This window comes from Convolutriloba macropyga, chromosome 2 (assembly GCF_964194025.1).
Source record: "Convolutriloba macropyga chromosome 2, txConMacr16.3, whole genome shotgun sequence".
NCBI classification, from domain to species: domain Eukaryota; kingdom Metazoa; phylum Xenacoelomorpha; order Acoela; family Convolutidae; genus Convolutriloba; species Convolutriloba macropyga.
The window spans coordinates 57,155,484-57,175,457 of NC_134469.1; the positions used below are offsets into that span (position 1 = coordinate 57,155,484).

At 37.2% G+C, this 19,974-nt stretch overlaps 1 protein-coding gene across 4 annotated transcripts in view; it reads right to left on the reverse strand.

The window, feature by feature from the left end:
* Positions 1-2,077: 2,077 nt before the first annotated feature.
* The window catches only part of LOC142335369 (transient receptor potential cation channel subfamily M member 4-like), a 70,809-nt gene continuing 52,912 nt past the window's right edge, over positions 2,078-19,974 (reverse strand). For 2 of the 4 annotated variants that reach the window (XM_075383830.1, XM_075383831.1), the window contains exons 6-11: positions 10,381-10,539; positions 9,798-9,943; positions 8,161-8,365; positions 7,054-7,749; positions 6,389-6,576; positions 2,078-2,398 (exon numbers count right to left, since the gene is read on the reverse strand). In XM_075383830.1, the coding sequence (XP_075239945.1) occupies positions 2,145-2,398; positions 6,389-6,576; positions 7,054-7,749; positions 8,161-8,365; positions 9,798-9,943; positions 10,381-10,539 (1,648 nt within the window). In that variant the 3' untranslated portion in view covers positions 2,078-2,144. Of the gene's footprint in view, positions 2,399-6,189; positions 6,278-6,388; positions 6,577-7,053; positions 7,750-8,160; positions 8,366-9,797; positions 9,944-10,380; positions 10,540-19,974 lie in introns of those variants that run through there. The other 2 variants (XM_075383833.1, XM_075383832.1) reach the window with 2 other exon arrangements.

Here is a 19,974-nt window from a genome sequence, read left to right on the forward strand (position 1 = left end):
AACAATAGGCTTTTCTTAAGGGGATGCAATTTTTTTTAAACTATCGAGAGTTGCCTTGTTGACTGGTGCAAAACCATCAGAAGCCAAAATTTTTGCTGCTCTGCCATATTGGCCCTGGAAATACAAATTTTTTGCACGTTTGATAATCTCTTCGGAGTTTGTATCGTTTGATAGTTTTGATTGTTTCAAAGAGCAAGCTTCGTTCCATAGCCCTCCAAAGTCTCTGCTTTCCCAGCGATTAACTCTTCCTAGAATTCTTTTGTCGTTGTTCCGCCTGTGTTACTGCCCTCCTCTGTGACTGGCACGTAAAATGCCTTTAGACAACTCGAAGAGTTTTCTCCAGTTTAGTTCTGTATTATGATCTTCAATGCAATCAGTAATGACGTCAGAGAAAAGCTCTGACCATTTGTACCGTACATTGATAAGAACATAGCGGATTGTCGGGACTTTAGTGTACAGCAACGTTTTTATATCTGGAAGGTTACCATCTGTTCTAATTCTTTCGGAGTTCAAACCGGTTAAAGCCTCGTCTACATAGAGTGCGCTCTCGGCATTAGTTAGCAGATCGTCAACTATGTCTGATAGTTCCTTGGAGATTCTTTTCAATTTACTTAAAAGTTTTTTTGAAGCAGGGCCCTATCCAATGTATCCAACTTTCGTTTCTTTGAAAAGATGTTCTAATACCTGGATCTTATATAATTTGTCGGCTGTGTCAGGAATAAATAAAATAGAGCCAGGTGAAATGTGAAACTTATTTTCTATTGTAAGGTTGGACATCTGTTGTGTTATTTGACATTTAATTTTGTCTGGTCTTCTTTTTATGCATGGCAGGATATATCGGGCAATCTAATGGGACATAAGTGGTTTTGTATTTTTTTAAACAATATTTGAAATTTTTTTTATCTCTTCCGCATTGTTTAGACAATTTACTCGAAATTGTGGATCAGCTTGGTCGGAAGTTAATGTGCAAACGCACATTGCTAAGCCTCCCTGTCGTATAGTCGAAGTGGATCTCAACAAGTTCAGCGTGAACATTAAGCGCTTGCTGTTAGCTCCTTATTTCTGGTACCGTTTCAGTAAGCAAATTAAATTAAAACACGCCTTCGATAACAAAAGTTCGTTGAATATGGCTTTCTTTTTGAAAGACCTGAAAAATGGATCCGTACGAATTGCTCGCTCTTGTCTGCGCTTCCAGTTATGGTCTGATCAAAATCACAAGTAGACAGTTACTCGAAAAATAAGATTAAACAAATGGTAGAAAAGAAACTACCATTCTAACCTTTACAAAAACGATATCAACAGTTCATATTAAATTCTGCACGCTAAATTCACAGTAAATTCTAATATTTTTGAAGTGCAAAACAGGGGATAAAATTCTAAATTGACATAGCTCAGCTTAAATAAAAGCAGGGATTGTTGATATCATGAAAGAGCAGTTTTTTAGGGCTTTCTACTTATATATTTTAATAAAAATTGTTAATTACCTTCAAGCAAACCATTACACAAACACACATACGCAGATATATATACAAACACGAAGAGCAGAATTGATTTAAATACACGTGAGCCCCGTCAGATTTTAACTGGCGGAAGCAATTAAATGCTCAGGACAATTGTCAGAAATTATCGGAAATTGACAATATAGTTAAAAGACGTAGAGGATCTCTGCAGCCGTTCATAGAGCTCAAAAGAAGTGGTGTCAATCAAAACTGTTCACTTAAATCCATCCATTCCATTAAATGTCCAGTATAATTATAATATTACCTTTTTATTAATCGGAAACAAAATCGGAAACCAGGAAATCACGTACGCCTCTAAATTAGTTATGAGACTACTGCTGTCGAAACTAATCGTAAACTCAGCGGTCGACTGGCCTCCCAGGCTGAGGTTCCAGACCCAATTGATTCATGATCAGAGATCATCATGCGTCGCAAAACGAATTAAAGTACAACCCATAGAAAATGGGTGCAAAAGGGACTACGGTCACCCAATTCTCGGAGCAATGATCTCAGATAGTTTCTATCAGCAAAGTCTGAATCATAATCTGATCATAAATCGCACTAAATTGGGCCTCGAACCTGAACCCTGGCTCGTTTTGAATCCATTAGTGATAAATGGTAGGTATACAGCAGTCTAATATACAATTAAGCATCCTTGTAGACAGTATCTTTGAAAAACGTGTCGACGATGTATTTGTTCTCGATTGCATCAGCCCACAGACGGAGGTCTTCGGTTATCTTGACCGATTTCTTCTGCTGATAAGTGTCCATGTTTCGGTTGCGATTTTGTTTGCGTCGAATGGATTTGAAGCAGTTGAGGAAGATTTTAACAAACGCCCACTTAAGAAGTTGGTAGCTACGCAACACAATAGAAATCGGACTCGGAGCGGGCACTCGCACTAAAACACTGTAATTGTAAGTCATGAATCATAAAACGTAAAAAAGTTGAAACATGGTTGGCTAAAGTTGCTTTCAATCAGAGATAGTTTGTAGCCATGAAAGGTACAATAAATTTTGACAGCGCAAAAATCCCAAAATTGAAAATTTTTGAATTTCGTGGAAATAAATATTAAACATACCCGAAATTGGTGGAATGTTCCCATAATGAACACAATTGAGTTGTGGCACCGCAAAGTTAGATTACGGCAATTAAGTTGTGGTACGGCTTTCAACCATTGAAAGCAAACAAAGTTAAACACAGAGAAGGGAAAATAAAAGAATCCAATGGTGAGGCCATCGCCCCGAAATTACTAGGAACCAGGCGGACTTGGGACGAGGACCGGCTGGCCAGACCCACAGACCAAAGTCATTATGGTCAGACAGAACAGACTTTGGTCACCGTGGGCGAGACTTATAAAGAACTAAGCCAGACCGTGGGCAAGACCTATACTTTCGTCACATTCGGCAAGACCGAACAATATCTCAAGCCAGACCCTGGCTCAGACCGACACAAACATCCTGATGAACTAAACACAAAATTGAATATTAAATTTGTCCAATTTCAGCTATTGCGCCTTAAAGTCGTCAACATGATTCATTTAAAAGATTTCTGTAATATCACAAAACTATTATTCGTGTGAATAACGCAATTTGTGGAAATCAATTTATCTTTTTTTCTTTTTACTTAGCAATCCATTTCTTTTGTGCAGTAGACCGTGTTCTGTCTTGACTTAGGTTAGATTTTTGAGCTTTGATGAACCATTGGACCCTTGCTGGGGCTGATATTAGAGCCGCTTTTTGTGATATTATTTACCCAGACAGGTTATGAAACCTAGATATTTCTGATTAACCAGACTAAGAAGCTGCAGTGGGCCAGACCGAAAAGACCAAACTGGAAAAATGTGCAAATTGCGGTGACTAACACGCAACTGTCCCGTGTTGCAGAAGTCACACCCTTGTTGATGAAGTTCTCAGTAAAATGAGGACCAAATTCAACACAATGTCCCACAGCGTTACAATTAGAATCTTTAGCAAGAGTGGCTTCAGTGTATTTAACGAAAGAACAGATGGAAAAAGGTCCGCGGTATCATCAAGAAATCAAACCAGATGCGAACCGTCAACTCAACAAACATGAGTCAGACTAGCGTTCAACAAACCAACAAAATTTTCAAGATAATTATTAAAATTTACAATGAAACTGTCGTGATCATAAAAAACATTGACATTTTCTGTTTAAATGAAGTCAAAAAAGGCACAAACGTTTTGTACATGAACGTTATTTCGTTGCAAAAGAAACAAAATCAAGCAGTTTTTATGTTTTTGTAAGAGTGGGACAAGGGTTACAGATGTTAGACTACATATATATGGGAAAAACAGCAACTGCCAAGTATTAGATACAATTGGTGAAACACTAATCAATGGAAACGTTTGTATAATGAATGTTTATGTATCACCCAGTCAAGATCTACGCTTATATGAAATATTTGACAGCAACTCCAGGAGCCTTATCATATATAGAGCTGAACTGTACTTACAACACAAAAAGGCTGACCAACAACACAAAAAAATGAACTGCTCGACCCGATTGAGAATAGAAATTTCAAACTACCGAACAACGACTATTCTATTTATCAATCGAAGCAAAAAATAAGAGCCAGATCGAGCTTGGTTTACATTTCTGAGGCCTTTCAGTTTTTAACTGCCGTGGCACTTTTTAAGTAACGCGCAATTTGGACAGCGACCACTCAGTGACAATTAGAACATTAGGTACGAAACTTCAAAGAGATTTCAAATGAATTATTTCACAAATCAATTGAAAATTCCTATGTAAGGAAGTTGACAAATCGAATTAGTCGAGAAATAATCGACCTCATGAAACAAAAGAAAAACGGAAGAAGGCAACTAGCATTTCAAAAGATGACATTTTTTGTCGCTTGAGAATAGAAATCATTTCTACAAAGAAAATTAAAATGGCAGCAAAAAGTTCGGGTGAATGACACAAATTCAAATAGTTGACGCAACGAAACAAACAGGCAAAAAAGGTTTCCGGAGAGCAATTATGATCATCGCCAGCAACCAACAAGAGTCAAGCAGATAAGATCTTCAATAAACTTTAGTTACAAAGTTGCTTAAATTGACCATGTTTAATGTGAAATCTTTAAAAACCTACCGAGTGAGACAAGGAAATAAAATCAACACGAAACACAAGAACTGAACGAATATTTTAAAGAAACAGACAAAGCCCAAAATTTCATTAGAAACCGGTCTAAAAGAAATAATTTGAGATCGTAAACGTTGAAGAGTTCAACAAAGTCCTGAAGAAGGCAAAGAAAGCATTGTCATCATAAAATCTGTAATCAATTAATTAAGGCGTCACCGAAATGCATTAATATTTCATTTGCATTATTATTTTCAGCTCATTCAAATTAGTTTACGTTCCACAAGTAATAATGCTCCCAAAACCTGAGAAAAGCGGGAAAAAGTCAGAATACTAAAGATCAAATAGGCCTACCATTTGCATCGCAGAAGTCTGTTAAACTTAATAAAACTTTCTTCCAAGGCCACTGTGTAGCAATCAAATTCTTTGAAGAACAACAAAGTGCGTACAAAGCCAACAGATACAGAACTGATAATCTTATGGTATTGATTCAGCAAATAATTAAAGCATACCAGTGGTCAAAAATGGTTGGTCATGATATGGTTTGCCATGATATAGAAAAAAACTTTGATGGGGCGTGTAGAATAGAGTCTATTGACAAACTAAGGAAGGTTGGAATACAAAAAAATGTCATCAAATGTGTGAATTCATTCCTCTAACATATAAATGCTTTATTTAAAATCAAGAACCCAACAAGAATGAAATTCTTCCCTACATATTATAGAAAAGAAAGGCCAAAATCCAAAGAATGAAATAACAATCATGAAAAAGCAGCTCTAAGGAGCGCTTTAGACTTTCTTAATGATTAAACGTCCCAAAAAATTAGTTTTCTTTTTTGTCTTGAGCAAACAGACAGAGCAGGTTTACGCTCAACTATACTCCTCTTCTTCTAATTAATGCTTAATTCCCCTTTTTTTATTTATATTTTCCATTCCCCTCCAGGACACAAAAATACTTCTTGTACTTAACCTCACGCCTAATAACGATCGATATCAACTGGAACCGCGACTAGCCAGCGATACACAACGACAAGATATAACAATCATGAAAAAGCAATAAAAACACTCTACTGCGTTTAAAATGCCTCAGTATCCCTGAAACGGCAGAGTTTACAAAGTCAAACTTAAACTCACAAAGTCTTGAAACTTGTATTTTAATAAATTTGACTGTTGATGGGTATACATGAATTTCGTTGGGCCAGACCGAGCAGACCGAATTAGGGCATGAGCGAAAAGCCAAACTCAAGTCCAGACTACGGTTGGACGCAAGACCTCCGATCTTGATCCAAATCACTCTGGCCTATACGGGACTTGGGCCATGTACCTCATGCTGAGAAGATTTGATTCCACAAAGTGGTAAAATATTGCAACCGCTTCCTGTTTCGCGGAAACAGATTGTGACAGGCCCGATGAAGATGGGCTCTTCCCATTTAGAACCTTATTGTGTTTTGCAGTAAAATGAGGAAACAATTATTTTACCGAATAAACTAAATGTTATATTTTTACTAACGCGCGTCTTGTCAGAGAAAGACCGCCTCAAACGCGCATCATCATCGTACATCACCATCATCAATCAACAATCACGGTGAATATTGATTAGCATTTGATGGCTGTATGCATCTAAAAAGCTGAATAACGAATGAGGCCACAATTTTTTTGTCATTTCCATAATTCAGCTTCACCTATTGCACAATATGTTAGGAATTCAAAAATTTGTTTACCAAGTTAAGTCGACCGAAAGAAAAAAAATTGAGAAAGAAAAACAATGTTTTGGGATCAAAATAGAAACTGACTTGTGAATTCAACAGTAATGTTGTAGAACACGTAGTTCCAGTAGAGAGAAGTGTTTTCTCTCACTCTGGAGTAGGTGTCACTGAAGATGGCGATCAGCAGATTCAGCAGAATGATACCCGTGAACAGGTAGAAGATGAATACCATACCCACCAACACGTGTGGTCTGAAATCGTGATCGGGACAACCACTGAAAATGAAAGAAAAGTAGATTTTTAAACTTTACAGCAAGTTTTGTCCATAGAATCAATTGTCATTGTATGTATGATATTTATTCTCAGTTTAAACTTAAATCAATTTTTCTCCCATAGTTAAATTTTTGGTCAGTCGCTATTTCCACAGTCATTTTCATTTTATTATTATGAGTTCGATCTGAAAACTGTCTTACAAGCCCACACTTACCCGATTTTGTAGCGCTTCACAAAGATTTTTTCAGCTGATGCTTAATATAACGAGAGTGGTGATAAAAGCAAAAAGAAGATAAAGATCATCTCTAACAAAGGATATCATTACATGATAGAATTTTTCATACTTTTGTTAAGTAATTAATTAAGTAGAATTTTATAATAGTTAAATAAACAAAATAAATAGTATACTCGTCTTTAATTTCTAAAATAGTCAATTTGCTCTGTGTTATTTTGAGAACCGTGAATAAATATGTGTAAACCTGAAGAGACTGAGTCCAGATTCAGTACAGTTGAATGCATTTGTTATGTCCTCGAGGAACAGAGTGAATCCATACATCTGCATCGTCGGTTTCATCAAGAATCCCCAGAGATCCTTCCACAGCTGTTCGTCCACATCTCTCGCTCCTGACAGAATGGACTCCATGCCTATTCCGAATCCCAGAACCATCGTGAACATGATTGCCAGAAAGGCGGTCAAGTCTCGAATCATATAACTCAGCATTATGATATAGGGTCCAAGTGAGGGGAACATGACGAGATAGAACAAAATTCGGAAGAAGCACATTATCAAGCAAATGGAATATGCGACATCCGAAAGATGGTAGGCGTTAAAAGAGCAAATCATTTCCAGCTGTGAGACACGAATCCCAAACCCTGACAGAAAAAAGGTAACAATGCCCAGGTCACAGAGGTTGGGTTGGCTTCCAAAATATTGGGAAATTCTCCTTCTAATTGACCCCTCACCAGAGAAGAGTTGATATATCTCCTCTATCACATATCCAATTGCATAGGCGAATGTAGCGTATTCAGCCTTGTTAACTCCTTTGAAGCGCTCACTGGACATCATGAAATTAGCGAAGAATGCCACGACGAAGGCGTGAACAATGAAATTGGACCAAAATTTGGTAATGGGAGAGTTGTAGAATCCAGAGAATTTTGCAGCTGTGGAAAGGCAGCTGAACACAAATAAGAGAGTTGTCAAAAAAATTATGCAAGGGCATTTTCATTCACTTTGTGAGAACTTTTTTCCGTTTTCTTTTCTATGTGGTTAACCAGACAAAATTTTCGACTTAGTTATAATTACGAACAATTTTTTGCAATGATTCGGAGCAAAAATGGCACCTTTTGCTGTAGCCACGAATCCAAAAAGACCGAAAGAGGGTACAAGTATTGAATTAAAGGCCGAAGGTGCGAATTGGAATGCCTCAGACGAACAAAGTTTGTCGATATTGTCTTCATTATTGTCGTCATGAAATCAATTGAATTTTAGAATAAATCATGATTATTGGTGCTTTATAAAGACCTAATTACTGAGCGAGCCTTACTCAGCCCGTGGACACTTCTAACAAGTTTGGCACTTTTCTCACCGCAAGTCAGAATGGTCTTTACACTCAGTCATTTGTTGTGGTGTTGGTTTGGTAAAGCTGTGAATGGTGTGCATGTTCTGGACAGTCTCTCTTGAGGTCTCGTATTCGAGGAAAGGAATCACAAATGGACACAACAACCCACAAACCACATTCTTGTTAGTCACGTAATTCTTCATCTGCCCCGTCCACACTTCCAGCATAAGGTCTAAAAGGGGAATTTTATCCATATAATCAGCAAATGAAGAATCATTGGAATTCACTTATTTAAGCTTTGTTCAAGTTGCGCCGTGTGTTGATGCGGGTACCCAAAATAAACAAAATGATCTTTTAACTTCGAACAATTCCAGCCGTTAATAACAACTTATAGAAACTGAGCGTTCTCTAAACATCAATTTTTACGCTCCAAAAAAGAGATTACAAATGTTTAAAATAAAGATATCAAAAATCAAGTCGTGAGCGAAAATGCTTGAGTATATAAAAGACATGTAAAAAATCATTTCCGCTCTTCAAGTTGTAGAATGAGCTAAATAAAATGGTTGGCCCAACCAAAAAGCAAATTGTTTATATCTGAACGAAATGGCTCACATCAAATTTCAGTGCGAATGGGAGTTGACAAAATTGCCAGTTTTGAAATCCCAGATCCGGCACAGAATACATGCTACAGGGCATGACAGATCACGTCAAACTGCATGCAAACACAAATAATTCAATTGTATAAATCCTTTTTAGGCATATTAGATTCAATAATCAATCAAAAATTAACTATTATGCAGTTGGTTTCTTTCTCTAAGTAGAGTTTAGTGGAGGTCTTTTTTTCTGTAACGATATATATTACTATGACATGAGCTCTGATCACAGAAAAAAGTCGAAAAACAATTCTGAACATTTAAAGCCAAGTTTAAGGAATCAATGCTGTTTTTACACTGAACAGACTTCGTTTAGTTGTCTGAATTTACACTTTTCATAATAAAAAGTGACATGATCTCAATATGTTCATAGTAAAAATACAGAGTGAGAAATACTAGGATTCAGCGCTGATTCTAGAGTAAAAAGATTACAGTGCAAAAATAAGTAAGATAGTATGGAATCCTCTAATCAAATCTATACACAATAGGTAAGTAACATAATAAGCATCACAACACAACACGTATTGTCATAGCAAAGTGAACAGACAAAACAGTCCCGAATAGCAAAATATTCCCAAACAAATTTCCAGAGAAAATAGTCCCTAGAAAGCAGACAAAACAGTCCCGGACGAAACAGTCCCAACTAAACATACAGTTATACATATGTACACAATTTCACAAAAAAAGCTAATCATATGATTGTGCGTCATTGAGCAAATATTGAGCTGATTACAACATATTTTTTTTCAAATTATGTATTTATAAGCTGAAGCTTAGCTTATATATTATATTCGTTAATTGGCTTTAGATTATATATTAAAATGTTGAAATTTGTTTGATATTTAATTGGTCTAGGACTATTTTGAATATAGCCACAATTGTTTTAGGAAGGCAAGATTTCAGCAAAAATTTAGCAAAGCCCTGTCGTGTCCTCGCAGCAAGTACCGTCGAAAATCAAGCACCTTGCATCAAATAAGCACTGTACTTAATGGAGCCATAACTGTGGCTAACCCAGAACTGGTTTCTGTGCGAAGAAGCGGTTGAATCGTGCCATCTGTGCAGCCACAATGACGTTGTGTTTGAAACTGTCTGCAATCCCACCAATCAAGTATCTCTGCAGTTTGTGGATGTCATTTGCGCACAGCTCGTTCACAATGCTAACCAAAAGACAAATAAATTGCACAGAAGTGAAAAAAAAACAAATTGCGTCTATGCCCCGGTCTAAAAGGGGGGAGGGGGTTGAGCCGCGGTAAATAAAAGTAAAAACAATTTACCGATCGAATCTTGACATACTTGAACGGATTTGCTGCAATATTATTGCATCCGCAGCATTTAAAAATTATAAGTGACGAATGCCGAAAAACATGGAGCCAGATCCCAGATACTTCTAAGAACTATGGGAGTCTGAGGATCTATTATGTTTCGCCCCCTCCCGCCAGTTGTTGGGCAAATATCTTTTACGACCCAACCCCGATGACGCACGTAGTGCTATTTTTATACATAGTAAACTGCTAAATAACAAAAAAACTACACAAAATACGTAATTGAGGTCACTGGGGGGGGGGGGCAGAATAGATCCAAATATGACGAGTGCCTAATGAGCTGGTCCTCGTAGAACTGGTGAAGGTTCTGGATGCTCTCCTGTCTGTAGACACACTTGACTGATATACGCATCTTGCTCAGTCTGGTGAGAGTGATGCCAGCCGAGACACAAAACAACACTCTGTTGTGAAGACGCTTCCAAATCACCAAGCTGAAAAAACGAATCAGTAAATTTTTAACCTGTCTAATAATAGTGTACTTCAATTGGAGTTAAGTCTCACCTCATTCATCTAAGCAAACCAGTATCGATGTAAAATCAGACATTAGTCTATTGTGAAAGAAGCTAGCAGAAATGACATTTTTACCAGGAAAAAAAACATCCTAGTTGTTACCAAAAACAACTTAATTTGGGTGGGGGTTATCGTTTGAATGTGCTATTAAAAAGGTTGTCTGTTATTTTGATTTAGATTAAATATATTAGTTTCCTTTGATTGCGAATGTTTTGTATGATTGTGTTTTGTGTTGTGAGGCTCTTGTCGAAAGACAGTTCTGTTCGTTTTCGACAAAAAGAAGTCATGTCAGTGACATCCGTGGCCCCAATTGTAGGATTACGAACTGTTTTTGTACTGTATCATATCGTTGTAAAATCAGCAAGATAAGTAACCAATCGCGAATATAATAATCGGAATAGGAACTTTGGGAGGAACTAACAGTATGGGCGACTGAAAGTCACAAATGTAATTAAGCACAAAAGAATATTCAATAATTAAATAGATGCGCAAAAAGGAACTGCATATAATGTAACCGTGCGAGACTATTCATCGCAAACTTAGATGTTTAAATTTAACTTAGATGTTAAATGTTGAAAAATGTGAAACTTTACGGTAATGTGACTGCTTGCATCAACTTTTTGAGACGACTTGACTTAGGTTTCTCAACCGTTTCCTATTGAAAATCTAAATATTACATCTGCTCGTAACAACGAGCACACAAATACAATTCATCTGTTTATTAAGACTTTGCTTGTCTTATTTTATCATCATGTGGAGTTCTCAGTTTCACGGAGCGTACTACACCATCTGGACTGGGGTAAATATGTATTATTTTTGCGAGAGGCCAGAGACCTCGCGGGGTGAAGTCTTCAAGTTTCCAAACCAAATCATTTACCTTCAGGTTTTCAGAAGTTTTGTTCCACTTCGACGTAGTCTGTTGGTTAGGGATGTATTCGCGAAGGGATCTATTCAAAAAGTGCGAAGTTAGTTCTTGAGCATATTTCCAAGACTTGGACACGGTGACTTTTTGCGTTTCGAAAAGACCAGGAGGGTAGTTAAATGACGCTCTCCCGAGTAGAAAGTGGTTAGGCGTGAGAGGCAGAGAGGATCGTTAATTTCACTCGGAATAATTGTTAGGGGTCTAGAGTTCAAATTTGATTCAATCTCACATACCAGTGCCCACAGAGTTTCATCTGAAAAGGATCCAGACCCAATTACTTTGTACAGAGACAACTTAAATACCTGCACTAAGCGTTCCCAACTTCCACCGAAGTGTGGAGCCGCAGGAGGGTTAAACACCTACTCAATTTCCACCTGAAGCAGATGTAAATGACTTGCAAAATCTTGGCAATCTCTAAGGTTTGCAAAACTGGATTGCAAAGAACTGTTTGATCCAACAAAGATTTTCCACAATCGGAAAAGAACTTTTTTAGTTTCACTCTACGGCTATTAAAACGACGGATGCAATTGATTGTCGAATCTGTTGTCAAGTCAACGGCAACTGCTAGATGGACAGCGCGTACTACTTAGCACATGAAGAGGTGTATATGTCTGGACCTGTTTATTCCATGTTCTTTAACTGGAAAGGATCATATGAAGTCTAAGCTTGTGGTTTGAAAAACGTGATGATTTTCTTGTAATCTGAACACTGGGATGTGAACCATTTGGGGGACGGCTACTTCTTGAATTATATGTCTGAATGGAATGCATTATCTACCTGTTTGTATGACTACAGCCCTCCACCTAAGAATCAAATGGAGTTCCATTATTAAATTTCTAGTTTATTCTAGTCCACAATGTATGTTTGTTTGATGGATACGCTTTACCATTAGACTAACACTCTGGTTGTTTCCGTCTAGGATCAACGAGAAGCGTGCAGGTTCTAGTCTCAATGCTTTGGACAATCGTCCTCGAGCACGCAGGTGCTGGTTATGAACGGCGAATGGCGATAAAGACACAATTCTACTGGTAATTGATACTCCAATACCTTTTCAGTTCGAAATTTCCGATTTAAAATCTTGATGTTGGGCACTTTTTTATCAAGTAATTGTAAGCTTTTGTATTATGTTCTAGTTACAACTTGGATTCCTTGTTTGTGCATTTATCTGCAAACAAGGAGCAAAGCGCTGCAACTCTAATTAAACGATTCAAATTACTGAAACGCAATATGTCAATTGGCAATTAATTTTTTTAATCGGAATATAATTTTTACATGTTGAGCAGAAAGTAAATCTTGTTTCGGCCACGTGTTTTTATTTTGACACGGTCAGGGTGGGCCTAATAGCCATTTGAGTTCATCTTGTGAACGTTGTAGCTTCGGGTGCCATCATCAGCGGGTTTTCTGGCAGACAAAATATAGAACCAATCTTGTGCAGAGGAAACGTCTAAAATTTTGGCTACTCTGATAGCAATGAAGATCCGATGACGTATCTTAGATGCCCGTAGCCAGTACCAAACGGTCATGCTAACGGACCAAAAAACGTGTTTATCGTTTTCAATATCCATATCATCTTTGACAAATTGAGCTAGTTGAGCACCATATACCGCAGCCTGTAGTCCCAAATTAGGAACCGTCATCCGTTTTATTGTTGCAACTCTTGTTTTACCAATTACAAATGTGACTGAGACGGATTCGTCAATGTGTTCATTTCGTAGATAACAGACAGCTGATAATGCTAACTCGGATGCATCTGTGAACATGTGTAGTTCAATCGATGAAATCGGTATCTCGTTTAACAATTTGCGAGGAAGATGTACATCCCGAAAAAACGAAAATTCTTTTTTCAGATTCTTGAATTCTGAACTCTCATTAAGCTGTATTGACTTGTCCCATTTGGGACCGTGGTTTCATATTGCTTGGAGAACTATGCGGAATCTTATTGTAAAGGGTGCGATATTTCCTAAGGGATCAAAGATGGAAGCAACAAAGCGAAGTAGATTACGCTGACTCGTTTTTTTTGTCGAGTTTGATCTTATGGAACAGTTTTCGCTCTTTAACAAATATATCTGTTTCAGGAAACAAGAGTAGATCAAAAACTTTTTGAATTTGTGGTGCTAATATTTTTGGGTTAGGTCGCATATCTGGATTCAACAGGTCAGGAACTTGTTCACTATTTGAAATCCAATTCGTCATATTGAAGCCACCAGTAGCAAGAATTTGTCGAGTCTCATGGACAATTTTTGTTGCTTCATTTGGGCTCGATACGGCAGCATACAAATCATCCATGTAAATGTTCCGCTCTATGAGCTTTTGAACACTTGGATGAATTTTTGCATTGTCCTGAGCAAATCTTCTGAGCACGCAAGATGCGATGCAGAGTGAATCTGTTAAACCAATTATATGACTGGTGTATTCATAAGTTTCTACGTCTCCAGTGTTCTTCCAGAGGAAGCGTAAGTAGGGTCGGTCTTTAGGGTCAACTTTTACCTGCATGAACATTTGTTCTATGTCTGCGCACAGCGCAATTCGATTCTCATGAAGCCTCATAATGACACCAGTTAAGTTGCTGAGCAGATCTGGCACTTTCAGCAAATTAGAATTGATGGACTGACCCTGGAAATTGCTGGGAGGGTTTGCAATTCTACGCACCTTACCAGTTTATTTTTCATTGGCCACTGAAGGATGGGGCAAAAAGGAGACATTATATGTCAGAGAGCTGGCATCATGAACTTTAACAACGTATTTTTTTCCAAATCTACGTCCAGAGTAACCTGTTACTTTTCCTTTAGTAGCGGATTTTTTGAATGTTTCTGATATAATTTATCAAGTTGTTTTAATGCTAACCATCTGTTGTTGGGAAGAAATGCACCTTGTTTCCAGAGGAGACCTATCTGATAATGACAGTCAACGATCTTAGTTGTGGACTCTAAAATTTGAATCGCTGTTTTATCGTTTTTTGACAAAGCTTTTCGGGGTGACGCAATGCCCAAATTTTCAACTTTCATCCAATCTTGGACCAGTTTGAACAGAGAGTTGTTTATATTAAGCCAGTTTTGCACCAACGTATACTGTACAGGTGTAGACCCCTTAATATCTAAATTCGTTCTACCGGCGCACGTCCGGCATAATGGAGTTTCCATGGGGCATTTTTTGGACCTTTCATAATTTGTTTATAATGGATCAAATCTAAGTTATCAGTGCCTATAATAATTGAAACATTTTTCCGTTCAAGTTTAGAAATATGTATATGACAGAGATTATCATAATTTTTGTCATAACATCATTAAGTCTGACAAGTTAGACTGAGCTATCTATTGGTTTTATGTCAAAGCAAACTTTAGAGCAATCAATTTCCTTAGTCGTGTGATAATCACTTATAGGCATTTTAACTGTTTTTTTTTGAAAGACCATGTTTTTTTTGGCTGTTCATTTCTGAAGTAGACTTTGACAGCTACCGTTGTCTAGAGATGCGTATGTTTTCACAGACTGGTTTCCGTTTACCGGTTAAACTTCCACGATAAGCTACCTGGTTTATTCCAACAAATTGCACTGATTTAACGTTTGAGTTGCTTTTGTTCAAACAACTATCGTGCAGAAGTGTGTTATGTCTTTTGCCGCAGCCTTTTGAGCGGCAGACAGAATTTCATCGATCTACACGGTGATGTCCAAAACAATTGAAACAAAACTTTTGCTTCATTGCATGATCTTTCCGTTTCAAGGGTCTGCTTGGAAATGTACGCACTTGTATAGGTATTGTCAGTTGTCATTGTTCGAACAACTAACGCTCTCTTTCGTCTTAGACTGAAATTGCTTTTGTTCCCTTTTACTCAGGAGTTGATGTTATGGGTTCGCACTATCGTTAATACTAGTAGAATGCGACGTATCAGCAAGCGCGTTTAATGATGGCTGTGTGATGATTTTTTCCAGGACGTAACGTTTCCATTCGAGTCTAACTGGATTTTGTAATTTTGTTAAAGCGATGTTCATGTTGATGGTGGAGTGAAGATCAATAATAAAAACGATTTGTTGAAAGGTGTCGACAAGCGTTAGAAGAAACGAGGAGTGTTGAGTATAACTTTCCGGATTTGATAAGTTTGGGTTTCTAAAGTTCGACAATTTGTCAAAAAAAAGCATAGACAATCCTATTTGAATTGCCAAAATGTTCCTATAGTCTTGATAGAGCTGCTGCTTATAAACCACAGTTGCAACCGTAGTCGTCAACTAGTGGCTAAGCTTCCCGTGTGAGCAGTGACTGCAAATGGACCATTTTTTCAGCTGAGGAAATGGTTGAGTGATCAATAGTTGCTTTGAAAATGCTATTCCATTTTATCCACTTCATTGGATCACCGTTGGACTTTTCTGCGTGCAGTTTTCGGACAGATATTTGGAAGCATGGTGACATTGAGCTGGTTGAAAATTGGCTTGACCTTTCCGCATTTAGAGGTCCTCGATGTTCGATTATTGTTTGATGTGTTGCAATTTGTTTCTGGGAATATACTCTGAGGAGCGGGCCAACTGAGGGAATGTGTGCCAAGCAATGACAATGGAGTGGCGTTAGAATCAAATAGCAAGCTGCTGGATGCAGAAAAACTGACATTGTTGTTCACAGTGGGTGCTGATGAACTAATTGCATATTGCTCTCGATTGCTGATATCAAGACCAGGTTGAACTGGGTTCGAAAATTGAAAATTGAATTTTTCCGGTGGACAATTAGCTCTTTTGGTGGCACCAACACTGAGACTGAAGTCCTCTCCAGTTTTATCTGTGACTTCTCTTTGACGTATTTTTTTTTGAAAGTATCGATAAATTTTTTTAACTATGTTCGCGAGAACAATTGCTCTGTTCTGTTGGATCAATCAGAATTATTAATTTTGACACCAGAGCTTCAAGTTTTCGCTGCTTCTCTTTTATCTTTTCAACTGTTTCCTGTAGTATGTCAACATCTTCAGATTCATCTATCGAGGAGTTTAGATAGTCAAGGTGAAAGTGTGTATCGTCAGTCATCATCATCTTTGAGGATTCAAGCATCTTTTGTTTTCGTGAAATGTTTCTGGCTTTTTCTCTGCGGGGCTCTTTGTTGGAGCACTGGAACATTGGTGAAGATTTTCATAGGTAGTTGTTTCCTTCTGGTCGCTCTCCGAGTTACCTGTTGACCAACTGTCTACCATGAATATAACGTAGACTGTCTTCTTTACTTTGCTGGAGAGTATATTTTTCGTTTTTGGCTTAATAACTCCCACCAGATATGGAACACCTAATTTAACGTACTAACTGCCTGACAATTATCTGGTACAAACTTTTGCTAGAGGTTTTTTACCAGCGCTATCTAGATTTTTTTACAAAGACCAGTTACCTAATTGTTAGAAGCTTACCTGTTACCTGCTACCTGTCTGCTAAAACTTATACGAATAAACCAAACGGGTTGTTAATAATCTTACTAGCTAACAAAAGCTACCTACCTGCAAACTGATACCAAACGTACCTACCTACAAGCTCCCAAATTTCACCTATATAATACCTGCTGCCTACCTGCTGCAACTTGTACCTGCTTATAAATTTCACCTAACTAATACCTGCTACCTACTTTCTGCAACTTGTACCTAATTATAATTTTAACCTACCTAATACCTACTACCTACCTGCTGCAACTTGTACCTACTTATAGCTTTAACCTACTTAATAACTACTACTTACCTGCTGCAACTTGTCCCTATTTATACCTACCTTCTAATTACCGGTAGCTCAGTTGCTCGATACCTGCAATTTACCTGTAAGTGTTACCCAATAGGTCCACACCCTATTAGTGAAATACAGAAAAGTTGACATAGTAACCAAGCTGGGTTGGGAAGGCAATCAACCTGGAGGGATTTGGTGCGGGTAAAAACCCAAAACCAAAAGCAAACAAAGCACTGGGGGGTTTGGGAAGGCATTCAACTGGGAGAATTTGGGGCTGGTAAAACCCCAAATCCAACAGCAAACAAAATGTGGGGCGGGGGGTTGGGAGGGCAACCAAACTGGATAATTTAGAGCTGGTAAAACCCCAAAACCAAAAGCAAACAAAGCGCGGGGTGTTTGGGAAGGCAACCAACTGGGGGAATTTGGGGCTGGTAAAACCACAAAACCAAAAGCAAACAAAGCGCGGGGGGTTTGGGAAGGCAACCAACCGGTGGGATTTGAGGCGGGTATAACCCTAAAAAACCAAAAGCAAACAAAGCACTGGGGGTTTGGGAAGGCATTCAAATGGGAGAATTTGGTGCGGGTAAAACCCCAAAAAACTGAAAGCAAATAAAACGCGGGGGTTGGGAAGGCAATCAGCCTGGGGGGTTTGGGGGAGGAAAGAAAACCAAAACTGAAAGCAAGGCGCAGGGGTAAATAATAATATAAAATCTTAAAGACTGTCTGTTAATCTTTTGAATCTGCTTTCAATCTCTTGTGACGTTTTGCTAACCCTCTTGCTGTTACATTTAGACTGTTTTTGTAAAATTTCTATACCTTTGGATACTGAAACAACAAAAAATTTCGAGTTGCAGATCAATTGTTTTAAATCTTAATCAATTTTCTAGAGCAATACTTAGCTTTTCGAGGAGTTGAAATCGTTTCCTGACGTGGTTGGGCGTCAAAATTTGTTATCAAAAACAGTTCAATTTGGGTAGGGGTTATCGTTCGAATGTGTTATTAAAAATGTTGTTTGTTATTTTGATTTAGATTTAAAATATTAGTTTCCTTTGGTTGTGAGTGTTTTGTATGATTGTGTTTAGTGTTGTGAGGCTTTTGTCGAAAGTCACTTCCGTTCGTTTCCGACAAAAACAAGTCAAGTCAGTGACACCAGTCTTTTTAAAAAGAATCTCCAAAGCATCAATGATCCGTTGGAAAATTATGACATATCCGAATTTTCTTACGTATCATTGATATTTCGGAAAGTTCTACTGGAAATAGGTTTCTCATAACTTTCGCATTTGATATTTTTAGAAATACGTTAGGATTTGGTCGGCAGTTTCACTGGTAACTATGTAATTGTTAATATCTTGTCAAAAATAGGGCAATTTATATTTGATGCAACAAGGTTTTTTCTTTTGTCAAGTTTTTCACTTTTTGTGAAAGCACAGTGGAGAGAAAAAAGAAAAACGACGTTTTGTAACTGCTTGTGTATAATTTTAAAAAAACTGGAAAATGGAAAGCGGGTAATTTTTGCACTTTAGAATTCTGAATTATTGAAACTTGTTCTTACTTTCTAATTCTATTAAATAAACGCAAGTTCTATAATAAAAATTGATACTACCGAAAAATTGAACCAATAGTTTTTGGTTGAGTTATTTTGTATTTTTCAAGAACATTGACGATACAACATTGATAATTTCTTTTCATCCATTCGTTTTCAATGCACCCAAAACAACATATAATATAAAATTACGTGTAACGAAGAGAAACGAACAGTAATTTTAAGAAAACAAAAACCAAAACAACGAATAGTTTTCATCTTGTTTTTATTCTTTGCTCAATTCATTACTCTATAAATTAACAGTTTAACATTGCTACTATCTCTTAAATCGTTACTTTCTCGTTGAACTACCAAAGATTTCACGGGAATGGGATTTGGGAATTATTAAAAACTCCGATTACAGCTCCGAAAATTTGAAGAAAAATTGGTTTGGTAAAATGAATAAAAAACTGAACATAATCAACACAAAAACATTCAGTTCAATTAGACTATAATTAAGTTTGAATAATAGTTTTTTAAAGATTTTTGACCAATATTTTGAGAAGACAGATGGCGATCTGCGTTAATTACATCTGCACAAACTTCGACGTTCTGCATTTCTGCACTAATTAATAGGCGTCTTTTCAAAATACCATTCAGAAAGACTACAGCAAAATAATAAAATAACATTTTTATCAGTTGACGAATTTCAATCAAAACTCACATACTGCTACTAATTTGGCAGCAAAATTTTTTTGCATAATTTTAACTTTGTGTGAATTTCAAAAAATTATTTGTAACAATGTGATTCATTAACACCAATATTTATCTTTACGAATATCCTAGCTCTAGTTTGGCGTCTACTAACAACAAGCTGCCCAATATGATTAAAGTAGACTTGAGATACATTTTATCGTTTTCCTTAACATTTCAACAAAACGGGACATTATTAACATAGTTTTAGTGATGCAAGAACTTCATACTTTTAGTAATGCTTGTAGACGTTTTTGCGAAGTTTCACACCTTTATACAGAATTCATTATTGTACTGTTGAAAAAACAATAAGAACATGAAAAAATTCACGCTAACTAGTTCTTGCATCAGTAAAAGTATGTTAATAAACGTATGTTTTTGGCGAAGCAATAATTCTTGCATCACTAAACTCATGCTAACTAGTCGTATTTTAAGTGGTAAGCATACAAAAAGGCTAATAAAGAGATTTTAAAAAGAAATGAA